Raw genomic sequence first — 13,440 nt, 5'->3', positions numbered from 1 at the left:
ACCTCTGTTGAATACGGATCCTGATTTATAAGTAATGTCCAATGTCAGGTGTGGGACAGAGACGTGTAAAGCCCCCTAACTTTGGGCTGTGGAGCACTGGACCTCTTCTCTGGAACGATGGAGTTTCATCTCATACTTTTGAGAACAAGTTGAGGTGGTATTTGTGATCCAGAACTAATCCTCCCACTTCAAAAAATGTTCATGACTGAATGCAACTAAATCGTCACGGAAACTTTTTAATTAAAGCCTTCTCAAAGGAGTACAAACTATAGCAAAGAGGAACAAACTCCTGATTAATGCCCCGTAAATACACTTTAATTTTCATATTGTTTCATTTGTCCAAGAAACTCTCCGATATCCAGGTGTGAAAGATCTTTGGAAAATACAGCAGCATTCTTCTCTGTGAGGAAATCTAAAAATGAAAATAATGTGTGTGACAATCTAACTTTCAAAAAATATATATATAAATATATTAATTGCTGAAATACAAACCGGATTCCAAAAAAGTTGGGACACTAAACAAATTGTGAATAAAAACTGAATGCAATGATGTGGAGATGGCAAATGTCAATATTTTATTCGTAATAGAACATAGATGACAGATCAAAAGTTTAATCTGAGTAAATGTAACATTTTAAAGGAAAAATATGTTGATTCAAAATTTCACAGTGTCAACAACTCCCAAAAAAGTTGGGTAGAAATAAGTGGCTGGAAAAAGGAAATTGAGCATATAACGAACAGCTGGAAGACCAATTAACACTAATTAGGTCAATTGACAACATGATTGGGTATAAAAAGAGCTTCTGAGTGTCAGTGTGTCTCTGAAGCCAAGATAGTAAGATGATCACTAATTCCACCATTGTTGCACAGAAAGATAGTGCAGCAATACCAGAATGGTGTTACCCAGCATAAAATAGCAAAGACTTTTAAGTTATCATCATCAACCGTGCATAACATCATCAAAAGTTTCAGAGAATCTGGAACAATTGCTGTGCGTAAGGGTCAAGGCCGTAAAACTCTACTGGATGCTCGTGATTTCCGGGCCCTTAAACGTCACTGCACCTCAAACAGGAATGCCACTGTCAAGGAAATAACAGAATGGGCTCAGGAATACTTCCAGAAAGCATTGTCAGTGAACACAATCCACCGTGCCATCCGCCATTGCCAGCTGAAACTCTACAGTGCAAAGAGGAAGCCATTTCTAAGCAAGCTCCACAAGCTCAGACGTTTGCACCAGGGGTCTTTTAAAATGGAGTGTGGCAAAATGGAAGACGATCACGATTAGTTCTTTATGGAACACTGGGATGCCATGTCATCCGGACCAGAGAGGACAAGGATAACCCAAACTGTTATCAACGCTCCGTTCAGAAGCCTACATCACTGATGGTATGGGGTTGCATGAGTGCTTGTGGCATGGGCAGCTTGCATGTCCAGAAAGGCACCATTAATGCAGAGAACTGTGTTCAGGTTCTAGAACAACATATGCTCCCATCTAGACGTCATCTCTTTCAGGGAAGACCCTGCAATTTTCAACAAAATAATGCCAGACCACATTCTGCAGCAATCACAACATCATGGCTACGTAGGAGAAGGATCCGGGTACTGAAATGGCAAGTCTGCAGTCCAAATCTTTCACCTATAGAGAACATTTGGCGCATCATAAAGAGGAAGGCGCGACAAAGAAGGCCCAGGACAATTGAACAGTTAGAGGCCTGTATTAGACATGAATGGGAGAGCATTCCTATTTCTAAACTTGAGAAACTGGTCTCCTCTGTCCCCAGACATCTGTTGAGTGTTGTAAGAAGAAGGGGGGATGCCACACAGTGGTAAAAAAATGGCCTTGTCCCAACTTTTTTGGGATTTCTTGATGCCATGAAATTTTGAATCAACATATTTTTCCCCTTAAAATGATACATTCTCTCAGTTTAAACTTTTGATCTGTGATTTGTGTTCTATTCTGAATAAATATTAGATGTTGGCACCTCCACATCATTGCATTCAACTTTTATTCACAATTTTAGTGTCCCAACTTTTTTGAAATCCGGTTTGTACTTGTCCACAAAAGGGAATGTCCTGAAGGCATACACAGTTTCAGAACTGAAAGAGGAATTTACACCATTATTAAGGAGATATTAAAGATATTTACCTTCTTTCACTGAGCTCTTTGTCAATGTCATGGAGGGATTTTCCTTTGGTTTCTGGCAGCAGAAAATAAATAAAAACCACAGACACTACTGAGATCAGTCCATAAATAAAGAATGCCCCAGAAATGCCTATCACATCTGTTCAGACACAAAGAATTCAGAGTTAAATTTAGTTAAAGTAGTATTTTAAAGTAACTTAAAACATTTCCAAGATAAATGTTCACTTATTATTTAAATAAATTTAGGGTACGAACCTATCACACTTAAGAAAGAGAAGGTTACGATGAGGTTGGCCATCCAGTTGAAGCAGTTAATAAATGCAAATGCTCTTCCTCTCACTTCTGCTGGGAATATTTCACTCAACACAAGCCAGGTCACTGTAAATAAAACACAGTTTTCTCCATTATCTTATATTAATTTCAGAACAACTTAAGCATGAGACGACCTAACAATCAAAACTATACACTGGTATTTTTACTACTACTTTGAGTAGATCAAGTGGCAGGCATTGGCTAGAGGGCTGGCCCTTCGGTATTGTGCTGCAGAGAGTTGGCCGAGAAGGGTAAAACAAATTTACAAACTGAAATGCTTTTACCAGCCCAAAACACATTTACAAACAGCAAATCAGATTGAAAGGGTAGGTACAATACACAGGAAGTGCTTCGGGAGGAGGGTAATTTCAAACCATGTTTTGTCCATTTTGTGGGAGTCATTTGTGGCATGCTTTTCTTTTTCATGTGGGAAGTCTTTAGAGTTTTTAAAAGAGCAGAAAAAACAAGGAGATGCACAGGCAATGTCTAAACCACCTGTAAACGTTACAGAAAGTAAGTGGACTGTAAACACTAGCTATAGACAAAACATGGTTTGAAATTACCCTCCTAAACTCTATTCACTTCTTCCGCGTGAAGCAGTTTTTCTGACAAAGATCAGCAGCACTTCCTGTGTATTGTACCTACCCTTTCCGTCTGATTCGCTGTTTGTAAAAGTGTTTCACAGCTTGTAAATGATTTTTTTTATTGTTGTAAATTTGTTTTGCCTTGTGTTCTCCCCGTGTCCGCGTGGGTTTCCTCCGGGTGCTCCGGTTTCCTCCTACAGTCCAAAAACACACGTTGGTAGGTGGATTGGCGACTCAAAAGTGTCCGTAGGTGTGAGTGTGTGAGTGAATATGTGAGTGTGTGTTGCCCTGTGAAGGACTGGCGCCCCCTCCAGGGTGTATTCCCGCCTTGCGCCCAATGATTCCAGGTAGGCTCCGGACACACCGTGACCCTGAACTGGATAAGCGGTTACAGATAATGAATGAATGAATGTTTTGCCTTTCTCGGCCACTGTACATAAAGGTCATGTTAATACTAATTTTATTAATATTCATATTTAAAACTAGCGAGCTGTTCTCAGTTCATACTCCAACTGTGAATGACTGCTGATATTTTGGGGCTTTTTAAAAGTACTCACTTGGTCCAAACCCCACAGCGAAGGCACTGACCACAGACATCATAAGGATGAGAATGATCCAGTTCATCATCTCTGAATATCCAGCACTGATGCTTTCATTTCTGATCTCCACTGGTTCCACTGCACTTTCATTTAGCTCTGTGTTATTTGGATGAAACTCTGAGCCACAGTTTGCTGTCATATCGCTCAGAGAATTCCTGCTCAATATCCCCATAAAAATCAAACCTACAGCCATTAGAGAGCAGCCGGAGATCAGCAGTGGCCTCCGTCCGAGTTTATCTGCACAGAGCATTGCTACAAAACTCGAGAGAACTTTAACAACCCCAAGGCCAACTGAAGCCAACATTGCCGAAGCCCGGTTCCTGAATCCGACCGAGCAGAAAACGGTGGAGGCGTAGAAGAGGATGTTGGGCTGCCCTGAGAACTGCTGGAAAAGGACAAGCCCAAGACCGATTATTGTCCTTATTCGCATGTTGTGCTTATTCTGGATGAGATGCAGGATTATGTATCCCTTCTTTTTTACTTCTTCTTCCATGATCATGCATCCTTTCATTAGCACTTCTGTTTTGTTGTCTTTTCCTTCTTCTTCTGGGATCATGTATCCTTTTTTCTGCCTTTCTTCTCCTTCTTCCTCCTCCTCCTCTTCTTCTTCTTCCTGGAACATGTATGTCTTATTTTTCACTTCTTCTTCCAACATTGTGTATCCCTTCACTTTTGCTTCATCTCTGTCATCTTCTTCCAGAACTGTATATTGTGCTTTCTCAGTTTGTACTTGCTCTTTTTTTTGGCTTTGACTTTCCACAGTCGCATTATTCACAGATAGAACCCAAACAGATGCAAACTGAGCGAGACACGGAGCAACTGCAAAACCAAACATATATCTCCATCCTTCCTGAACTCCAGAAAACATATAATTGACCCCATAAGCCATTAGGATCCCAACAGTGATGCCACTCTCGTATAAAGTGACCATGAGACCTCTACGGCTTGAGGAAACCATCTCAGAGACAAAAATACAGCAGGACATTGAAGATAAAGACATAGCAAAGCCCACGAAGAGACGGCCAATTAATAATAACACAAAAGAACTACTGAAAGTAAGGATCAAACTTCCTCCGACGATGAGGACATCACTAAGTAAAATAGAAGTCCTCCTGCCATGACGATCAATCAACCAGCCACCAATCACAGAAGCAAACACAGCCCCAAAGAGAAGAGAGCTGACCAGTGCCTCCTGCTGGACGCAGGTAAAACTGAACTGATCCTGGAGCTGAATCAAGGCTCCGGAGATTATCCCTAATTCGTATCCAAACACCAGGCCTCCAAGTGTGGACACAGCTGTGGGAAGCAGCAGGGGAAGTAAAGGACAACCTGTGAGCAACAGGGAGTCAAAATTAGATGTCAGATGAATTGTAAATATATGAGACAGTGGTCAAGACACAACAACATTTGGCACATAACAAAAAAAATCTTAAGACAGAATACCACAAAACTAAGCATAAGAATGTTCTTATGCACATTTATGATATACTTATACTTCTATACTAATAAGAGTGTTTGTGTTCACTGCGCATTGTTTAAATACATAAACATTCCAGTGGAAAACCTACATTAGATTACTCTGAATTACATTGTTTCTCCATTATTTAATTATGCAAAACTTTGATAAATAGGTAGAATTCACCTTTAATTCTAACTTTACACACATTCAACTGTGTGGCAGTGAACTAAACCTATTTAACGGTTTCTGAATAGAAACCATACTGTGTATAGTGTTAAACAAAAATTTCCCTATAGTAATATCACACTGAAGGACTCACCCATTGTGTATCTCCTTTGATGATCTTCAGATCGGCATCAAGGTTTGTTAACATCCATCAGGTTTCCTCTCGTCTGAGAGCAGAAAAATAAACCAGTTTAAGAAATCATATATTCATCTGAAACCACAGACATGCAAAAGTGCTATTTTTCCTTGTGTCTGGTACCCCAAACTGCTGCGAAGCCCCTTCATCCTGGAGGAGAGCTGCATCCTCGTCTCCATGACAACCGCTGGTCAATGCCCTTGGATGGTGATAAGCCCTCTCCAGTCCATGACCTAATTAGCCACAAATAAACCTGGCCTCTTGTGCTCTGACAAGAATACAATCAGGCACTTTAGACCAGTCTCACAACTTAAAGGACAGGTTTAGTTGATTTTCTGACTGAAAATAAATATGACAAGATATCATCCTCCATAGGGAAGGCGCATTTTACTGCCCTGTTATTATTTAGTTGCAGAATTTAACAAATTAATATTAATTAACGACTTTTCAAACTAAAATAAGTGTTTATCTTTTGCATATACATTTTTTTTTCAATCGCCATTTTTATCCAGAATACCGTATATTATTGTTCATTTTATATTTTTATTAATATTTGCAGTATTTGTATAAAGTTTGGATATAAAATAAGGTTGTCCTACCGGTCAATAATCACTTGAAAATCAAAGCTCTTCCATTAAGTATCCGAAAGTTTCTGGAGGTTTTGTCACATTGAGGAAAACTACAAGTCTACGTTTCCACTTTGTGGCGTTCTTCCATCGAAACAAATCACTATTTATTAAACTAAATGTTTCTTTCTGTAACGACGTCGGCCTTGTTTTAAGTGCTTTCTTTTCGTTTCTGTGCTTATCTCTCCTCCCTGAAAGTTTTCTCTCGACAAAGAAACTTCAGCTACGTGGCGGAACCATGTTTTGGGTTTTTATTTCTACCCGTTTTGAGGCAGGTCCGCCTCCAGCGCTCTGATTGGCCAGGAGAAATAGTACAAAAGTAATTTTTAATTTTGGGGAACTTCTTTTTCAAACGGAAAACAAGTGAACACATTTTTTACAGATAACCCGTTTCCACATATTTTAATTTACAACTGTTTATTTTTTTATGTAAATGTTTTAAGTGTTTTAAAAATGTTAAACCTCATAGAGTTTTCCAGTGGGAAATTTTGCCCATATTTATTTATTTGCTGCCTTTAGCTTGGTTTGACAAATTGCAAAAAATAAAAATATATATCCCATAAGCATGAGTCAGATTCATTCATTCATTCATCTTCTATATCCTCTTTTCATCTTGTTCATTGTCTCGCTAATCATTTGGCGCAATGCAGAAACACACTTAAGACTGTGTGCCAGTTCATTACAGGGTATCGAAAATTCACTCAGTCACTCACACATTATTGCATAAAATAATCAACAATTTCACACAGCCAGTCCACCTACCAACAAATGTATTTTGGTTGTGGGGTGAAACTGGGGCTCTTGAAGAAAACCGAACACACCAAACTCCTAACAGAGACCTAATTTGAGGATCAAACCCAGGACCCCAAGACCCAGGAGCTGTGTGTCAGTGATCCTGTGTTTGCCAAAAGCCAGGATTTATGTATCATTTTCCCGGTATGAGAAATATAGTGTAGTTTTGTACTAACATGCACACGAGAGGACTGTCGTTAAAGAAACTGTTTGTATATATTCATTTAGAGAATCAAAGCATTCCAACTGCGATTTGACATGGAACTTTTATTTTGAATTTGAGTGTACTAGCGGTTTTGAAGCAGTGATGGCGGAGGAAGACAGCGTTAAAAGTACTGCTGCAGTGTCTCGGTATTTACTCGGCGCTGAGTTGATTAAGCAAGGCGCCGAGGCCCGGGTATATCGTGGCAGTTTTTTGGGAAAAGGCTGCATTATTAAGGAGAGGTTTCGAAAGCGTTATCGGAATCCCGTTCTCGACGAGAAACTAATTCGCCGCAGAACCGCGCAGGAGATCCGCTCCATACTCCGCTGCAGAAAAGCTGGTCAGGGGCAGTTTTAAACCATTCATATATTCACTTATTTACTCTCTTATACACTTATTTTCCCAGTCACTATTTTCTTCAAAGTTTTGTCTTTGTCTGGCTCATGTACCGGATATCTTGTTATTAGTAGCGCTGAGAGTCGATTCAGGATCCAATCAATCGAGTGTTGAGATTCGGTATCAAGAGGTCTAATTATATCACGACATTTTCTGCTGTTCAGTAGAATATACCATTTAAAAAATGAAGAACTGCAATATCAACAATAATAATTACAAGAAAAATATAACACAGCCAGTATAATAATAAAAAATATCAGAAATAACAACACTTTAAGTAGTACTAGTTAAGGTTTAACAAGGGTCATTTTCAACATAAAAACAATCATTGTGAAAGTTAGCAAACTGCTATCAGCATTTAACAACTAATAAGAAAGGTCACCGTAATGAAAACAAGTCACGTAAAAAGGAACTGACTGCTTTTAGAAAATGGTGGTGGGCCACAAGCTGTTAAATTGGCTTAAATTGTGTAAATCACTTTTTTTCCCCTTTGTTTAGGTCTCAATGCACCAGTTGTGTACTTTGTTGACCAGACAACCAACTGTATTTTCCTGGAGGAGATATCCAATTCAGTGACCGTCAGGGAATACATCTCCTCAGCACAGGCTTCTGGACAGAGCGCGGAGTCTCTCTACAGCTTGGCGGACAAGATTGGAAAAGTTTTAGGGAAGATGCATGATGAGGATGTTGTCCATGGAGATCTGACCACCTCAAACATGCTGCTGGTGAAGGAGCAAGAGGGAAAAGACGGAAAACTTGTCCTGATCGACTTTGGTCTGAGTTATATCTCCGCACTTCCAGAGGATAAAGGTGTGGACATGTATGTGTTGGAGAAGGCATTCCTCAGCACTCACCCAAACACGGAGACTCTGTTCCTCAGACTCTTGCAAAGTTACAGCTCCTCATCCAAAAAGTCTCCAGCTGTCATAAAAAAACTGGATGAGGTTCGACTCAGAGGGAGAAAGAGATCCATGGTCGGATAAGAGTGGGGAGTTTTTTTTGTTTTTTGTTTTTTTTTTGCTGTTAAAGAGAAAATAAGTACATGTCCTCTACAGAGAATGCACTCCACCAAATCTTAATAATAATTTATAGTAGAATTAATTTCCTCTCTGTAAAACACCTTGAGGTGCTGCCATCTCAAAAGTCCTCTATAAAGTTTAGAAGTACCTGTGTTTGTAATACTCACTCATGAACTATTAATATTTTAACAACACATAAGACCACTGTAAGTATTATGGTACTTAATTATATATATATTTATATTTTTTTCCCCCCACTGACCAACTATTGGTTATTCAATTTACATTATTTAAGCATGATTTCATGCAATGGGCATATTATTATTTTCTCTTAAAAACATTTGATCATTGTACAGGTTTACCTCTAAATGTTTGACATCCTAAACATCACTGAAATGTTTTTGTTTAAGCAACACCCATAGTACCTTTGGCTTGTTTATGGGAAGGTGTTAAAAATGAAATAAAGGACTGTTTGGACAGTGAATGTGGATGTGATCTGTTATGTAATTACAATGTTTCTGAGATGTATTGCTTGTTTTTTGTTTGTGATATCGTAGCACATGTTTGGACGCTACTCATTGGTCTATACCTCCTCTACAGACAGTTCAGGTGTTATTATTAGATTAAATTTCCTAACCTAAAACTCACTAAGACAACATTACTTGAATATTCCCACTGCAGTTTCGTCTGTAGTGAAAAGTATGAGAAGACATCTTTTCTTTAGGACCATAGCTCATATTCATTGGTATAAAACATTTGCCATAAATTTTCCATAGTTTTTCCATAAATATTCGGAAAGCTGAGAGCTTGCAGGCATGTCCATGTAAATAAGTTTCAGAACATTTCGTTTACCCCTGTAAATCTTCCTTAATATTTGAACATTCCCCCTGATGGCAGGAATTTTATAGCCCAGTTCAAAGGAAGTTTACAAGTAACAGCAGACTGGAGTTTGACCTCAGAAATGTCACCAAGGTTTCAGTCGGGCGGGATTTACTTCAGCAATGCAGCTGTTCTCTTTCACCACCTTATGTCAATTAATCTTTGTTTACTTCTATTTCTCAGGTAAGTGTGTTTTCTTTGTCATTTATTTCACATATTGAGGCACTGAGTTGGATACCTTTTTGCTGCAAACTGGAAAAGAATCATGTGCAAAGTTTTGGATCGATTATTTTCAAATGTGTGCACAATTTCTATGCTTATGTCTCCATGCTTAATGACAAAAGTCTGCTAGAGTGTTATAAAATCCTCAGCACTGGGCTGTGAACAGTTCTTTGACGTGATTCAGTAATATCTTTTATCCAAGTTAAAAATGGCTGCACCTTGTAATAAAGGGGCTATAAATGCAACAACACAATATATTAAATATGTATTATATTCACTTACATTTGTCATTCTATTCTATGCTGTTATAACTTAACTGTACTGTTTTTTTTTTTGGCCTGGATCTGTCCCCAAGGAGCTGTGCTGCACAGTTCTGTGGTCTCACAGCATGCACTGGTTGGCACCACAGTGATTCTGAGCTGCAATTACACCCTTCCCAGCTCAGAATTCGCAGAGAACATTGATGTGTGGTGGAAAGTGTCCAGGAGTGGGATGACTGAGACTTTATTTGCAAGTCAGAATAAAATTATCACCAAAATGACTGAAAGATTTGATGTGGATGAGGCCTGGCTTTTGAGAGGCAATGCATCAATGATCATAAGAAACGTGACACTCGGAGATGAGGGAGAATATTCTTGTGGCGTCATCATCCAGCCGGACCAATATGACCACACCGTCCACCTTAAACTGTCAGGTATTCAGTAGTTAATGGAGCATTCAGTCATTTTCACAACCATCAAGTAACAAACAACATTAATGAATGTGACTAGATTCTCAAATGATGAAGAATCTAGCCTCATTGAGCTGGTGGTTTACTGTTATACTGTTTTAGACTGAATTAGAATGAATTATTCTTACGCGGAAATTGATTGAACACCTTCAAAGTGGACTTAAAGACGAGAGCGATGCGAGGGAAAAAATAATTACCATTAAACGTTCTGTTTTTCACAGATACTGTATTCTTTAAGCCATAGCTATTTTACACAACTCACCAGCTGTGGTTTAATTGCTTTTTGCTGAGTCTTGTATTTGTTTTTTAAAGCTCAGCCCTCAGTCTCTCTCCCTGGACTCATCTCAGTGGCACCAGGAGAGGAGAAAATGCTCCGTTGTGACATCACAAAGTTTTACCCAGAGCAGCTGAGGGTAATGTGGTGGAATGAGACTGGGGCTGAGCCTGTTCGGGATGTGTGTACTGGGGTTCCTGTTCCTAATGCAGACGGCACCTTTAATGTCACTAGTCGCTTCACTGTGAAAACAGAGACATTAGGGAGTGAAGTCACAGTGTACAAGTGTCTGGTGGAGCACAGGTCTTTCTCTGACATCTACAGCAAAAATGTAACCATCAGAGTCCAAGGTGAGAGGGATTTAATCTCATTATTAAACACATTATTCCTTTCACATGTTGTAGCACCTGAAAAAAGGTCATATGAGGAAACTGAGCTGCATTTGCCATTTTGAAATAATGTCACAGTATATTCTGATATCTAAATGGCATAGACATCTTTTATTTCAGTCTAAACTCTGCACATTTGGCAGGACTGCTTTTTAAATGATGCACAAAATAAAGTAGACAATCTGAACAGAGATTTTTTTAAAACATATCAGTCTTAAAGGCATAGTAACACAGGAGATTCAGCAGTTTTATATTTCCATATAGTAATTGTGTTCCATTGAGGATTCAACTCTTCTCTATTGTTTTGCAGCTCCAGTGCAGCTCTATAACACTCTGACTATTGTCACTGGAACCATTGTATTCACTGTTTTCTGCACAGTTTTGACTACCGGAGCTGCAGTGTTTTTTTACAGAAGCTTTCATACAGGTGCATTTCTCATTCCCTAAATTGACAGTGATCATTTACTTTTAGCAATGTTATTTATATTTTATTAAATAATATTTGGGTCTTTTGCAGCACCTGTTTCAGTGTCTGAAATTATCAAACCAGATGTTATTTATGCATCAACACTGACTAAACTCAGCTGCAGGATCATAGGAGTGGGGCCTAAACAGCTGAAAGTTCAGTGGTTCAAACTGTCATCACATAACAGTGAAAACTCTGAGGAACCAGAGAGAAATAGAGAGGCAGACTCTTTAACTGGAGACTGGAGCCTTCAGAACAACACAGAGATGGAGTCAGAGAATAAGGTCCACACCTCTATCCTTTCACTCAAACTGACCATAAATGATGACCAGACAAAATACTGCTGTGTGGTTCACTGCAGAAAAGAGAAAATCATCAGATCAACAACCCTCAGCATCAAAGGTGTGTACGTATTATATTGTACATATGACTTGTGTTTATATTCACTTTCACAACTGAATTAAAACATTAAAGGAGCACTGCTCCAGGCATGTGTGCTCACTGCCCCCTAGTGTTCACTAGTGTGTGTAAATGTGTGTTTCACTGCACGAATTGGGTTAAATGCGAAGAACAACTTTCTGTGTGCAAGCAGAGTGGCCAATAAAGTGATTCTAATTCTAATTCTAAAAAGTTACAAACTTTATTCAGGATGTTGATTATTGTTCATGTGAGAAGAAGGAACAAATTGCTTTGTAATCTGTGAATGAACAAGTCTATGCTCCAAAGAGCAAGTTCTCCACCTGGGGGCATCCAAGTTTAAAATAGGATTACAGAATTCCTGATTCTTTCACAAAACCTCTTAAATTGATTGGTGAAATGATTATAACTCTATATTGTTAAACTACACATTAAATTATAAATTGTTAAATGAAGAATTCACTCCTACATAGATCTACTCAATTCTCTCCACAGTTGAACCTGAACTTCTGCAGATTTCCAGCCAACCTCAGATCCCCAGATTGGGCCATTCTCTGGTTCTGTGCTGCAGAATTGAAAAGTTTTATCCTGAAAACATTCATCTGGAGTGGCATAAACAAGGTGAAGAGCTGCAGCAGTCTTCTGTCCAGTTTGGTCCATTCTCTGACCACCATAACCTCTACAGTATGTGGAGTAAGACAGAGCTGACCGTAACTAATTTGGACATAGGAACCGTTTGCATCTGTCGAGTTCATCACAGCAGTTTCTATCCTCCATTTTATAAAGACGTCAAATATCACATAAGCACAAAAGGTGAGTAAGTTATAAGGACAAAAACTTATCACTTTTTAAGGTGGAATTACACTATTTAAAAAAAACTGAATAAGTGCTGAATAATGCACTTAATTTGAGAAGAACTGTCCATGTACCAATGGGTTGAAAAAGCCATAGTTTTTCTAGCTTGATTCTGGAATATGTAAAGTACAAGATATTATATAATATCATAATATAATAAAGTTATATCTTAAACATTGTTTTTTCAGGTCATGCCCCGAATGTGGCGTTTATCCAATGTGATCCTGCACAGCCTCATTTAGGATCAGAATGTACCTTAAACCTGTGTGTGAAAGATTTCTCTCCAGATCCAGTCACAGTAACCTGGTTCAAAGACAGAGAACAGATTTCTGAAGGTGTCTTTAATTCTCCAGCAAGTCTTAATGTAAATGGCCTTTACTCTATGTGGACTTTTCTCAAACTGACCCCCTCTGTATCAGACATCAGCTCTGTCTTTAAGTGTGTGGTGGAGCATATGGCTCAAATAGAATCAGAGGAAAGGCATTTCACACTCAGCCATTTAATAAAAGTGTGAGATGCTTGTTTTTGTATTGATTTTTTTAACCAATTTTTCTCAAATTTAATCACATCCACTTCCAGCCACTGGTTATGTCTCGCTTTATAACACAATGCTTTTTCAGTGTGACTGGAGCTCAGGATTATTGGAGGAGAACACCAACTGCCAGTTTTGTAATATTGGCTTACAGACATCCACATGACAGAGCTTTGTTTCATT

At 38.8% G+C, this 13,440-nt stretch overlaps 3 protein-coding genes across 4 annotated transcripts; 2 read left to right on the top strand and 1 right to left on the bottom strand.

The window, feature by feature from the left end:
* Positions 1-23: 23 nt before the first annotated feature.
* On the bottom strand, positions 24-6,296 carry slc2a10 (solute carrier family 2 member 10). Of its 2 annotated transcripts, none has more exons than XM_066670330.1 (7): positions 6,058-6,296; positions 5,582-5,726; positions 5,417-5,489; positions 3,597-4,967; positions 2,399-2,521; positions 2,147-2,198; positions 24-412 (listed from the first exon to the last, which is right to left on the bottom strand). In XM_066670330.1, the coding sequence occupies exons 3-7, from the start codon at positions 5,418-5,420 to the stop codon at positions 322-324; spliced, it is 1,641 nt and encodes a 546-aa protein (XP_066526427.1). In that variant the 5' UTR covers positions 5,421-5,489; positions 5,582-5,726; positions 6,058-6,296; the 3' UTR covers positions 24-321. The 2 variants fall into 2 exon arrangements, with proteins under 2 accessions (XP_066526427.1, XP_066526426.1); XM_066670329.1 differs by having other exon boundaries at positions 30-412; positions 2,147-2,282.
* An 851-nt stretch (positions 6,297-7,147) lies between these two features.
* Positions 7,148-9,049, top strand: tp53rk (TP53 regulating kinase). Its single transcript, XM_066672887.1, has 2 exons — positions 7,148-7,418; positions 7,973-9,049. Exons 1-2 carry the CDS (start codon positions 7,184-7,186, stop codon positions 8,455-8,457), a joined length of 720 nt encoding a protein of 239 aa, XP_066528984.1. The 5' UTR covers positions 7,148-7,183; the 3' UTR covers positions 8,458-9,049.
* A 1,082-nt stretch (positions 9,050-10,131) lies between these two features.
* On the top strand, positions 10,132-12,967 carry LOC136697278 (natural cytotoxicity triggering receptor 3 ligand 1-like). Its single transcript, XM_066672314.1, has 5 exons — positions 10,132-10,288; positions 10,637-10,948; positions 11,505-11,855; positions 12,366-12,580; positions 12,914-12,967. The coding sequence occupies exons 1-5, from the start codon at positions 10,132-10,134 to the stop codon at positions 12,965-12,967; spliced, it is 1,089 nt and encodes a 362-aa protein (XP_066528411.1).
* Positions 12,968-13,440: the final 473 nt, after the last annotated feature.

Source organism: Hoplias malabaricus, chromosome 5 (genome assembly GCF_029633855.1).
Source record: "Hoplias malabaricus isolate fHopMal1 chromosome 5, fHopMal1.hap1, whole genome shotgun sequence".
NCBI lineage: Eukaryota > Metazoa > Chordata > Actinopteri > Characiformes > Erythrinidae > Hoplias > Hoplias malabaricus.
Note: the sequence above shows the minus strand (reverse complement) of the source record. Positions and strands in the feature narration are given on the sequence as shown.

What these genes read in the sequence shown, in the direction of transcription:
- slc2a10 (XM_066670329.1), bottom strand. An exon ending in CGCTGTGGGGTTTGGACCAA is followed by an intron (nt 2,522 to 3,596) that starts GTGAGTACTTTT and finishes TTTTATTTACAG; the next exon opens with TGACCTGGCTTGTGTTGAGT. An exon ending in AAAGAGCTCAGTGAAAGAAG is followed by an intron (nt 413 to 2,146) that starts GTAAATATCTTT and finishes TTTCATTTTTAG; the next exon opens with ATTTCCTCACAGAGAAGAAT.
- tp53rk (XM_066672887.1), top strand. Translation starts at nt 7,184, where the DNA reads ATGGCGGAGGAAGACAGCGTTAAAAGTACTGCTGCAGTGTCTCGGTAT. An exon ending in ACTCCGCTGCAGAAAAGCTG is followed by an intron (nt 7,419 to 7,972) that starts GTCAGGGGCAGT and finishes CCCTTTGTTTAG; the next exon opens with GTCTCAATGCACCAGTTGTG.
- LOC136697278 (XM_066672314.1), top strand. Translation starts at nt 10,132, where the DNA reads ATGACTGAAAGATTTGATGTGGATGAGGCCTGGCTTTTGAGAGGCAAT. An exon ending in CGTCCACCTTAAACTGTCAG is followed by an intron (nt 10,289 to 10,636) that starts GTATTCAGTAGT and finishes TGTTTTTTAAAG; the next exon opens with CTCAGCCCTCAGTCTCTCTC. An exon ending in TGTAACCATCAGAGTCCAAG is followed by an intron (nt 10,949 to 11,504) that starts GTGAGAGGGATT and finishes GGTCTTTTGCAG; the next exon opens with CACCTGTTTCAGTGTCTGAA.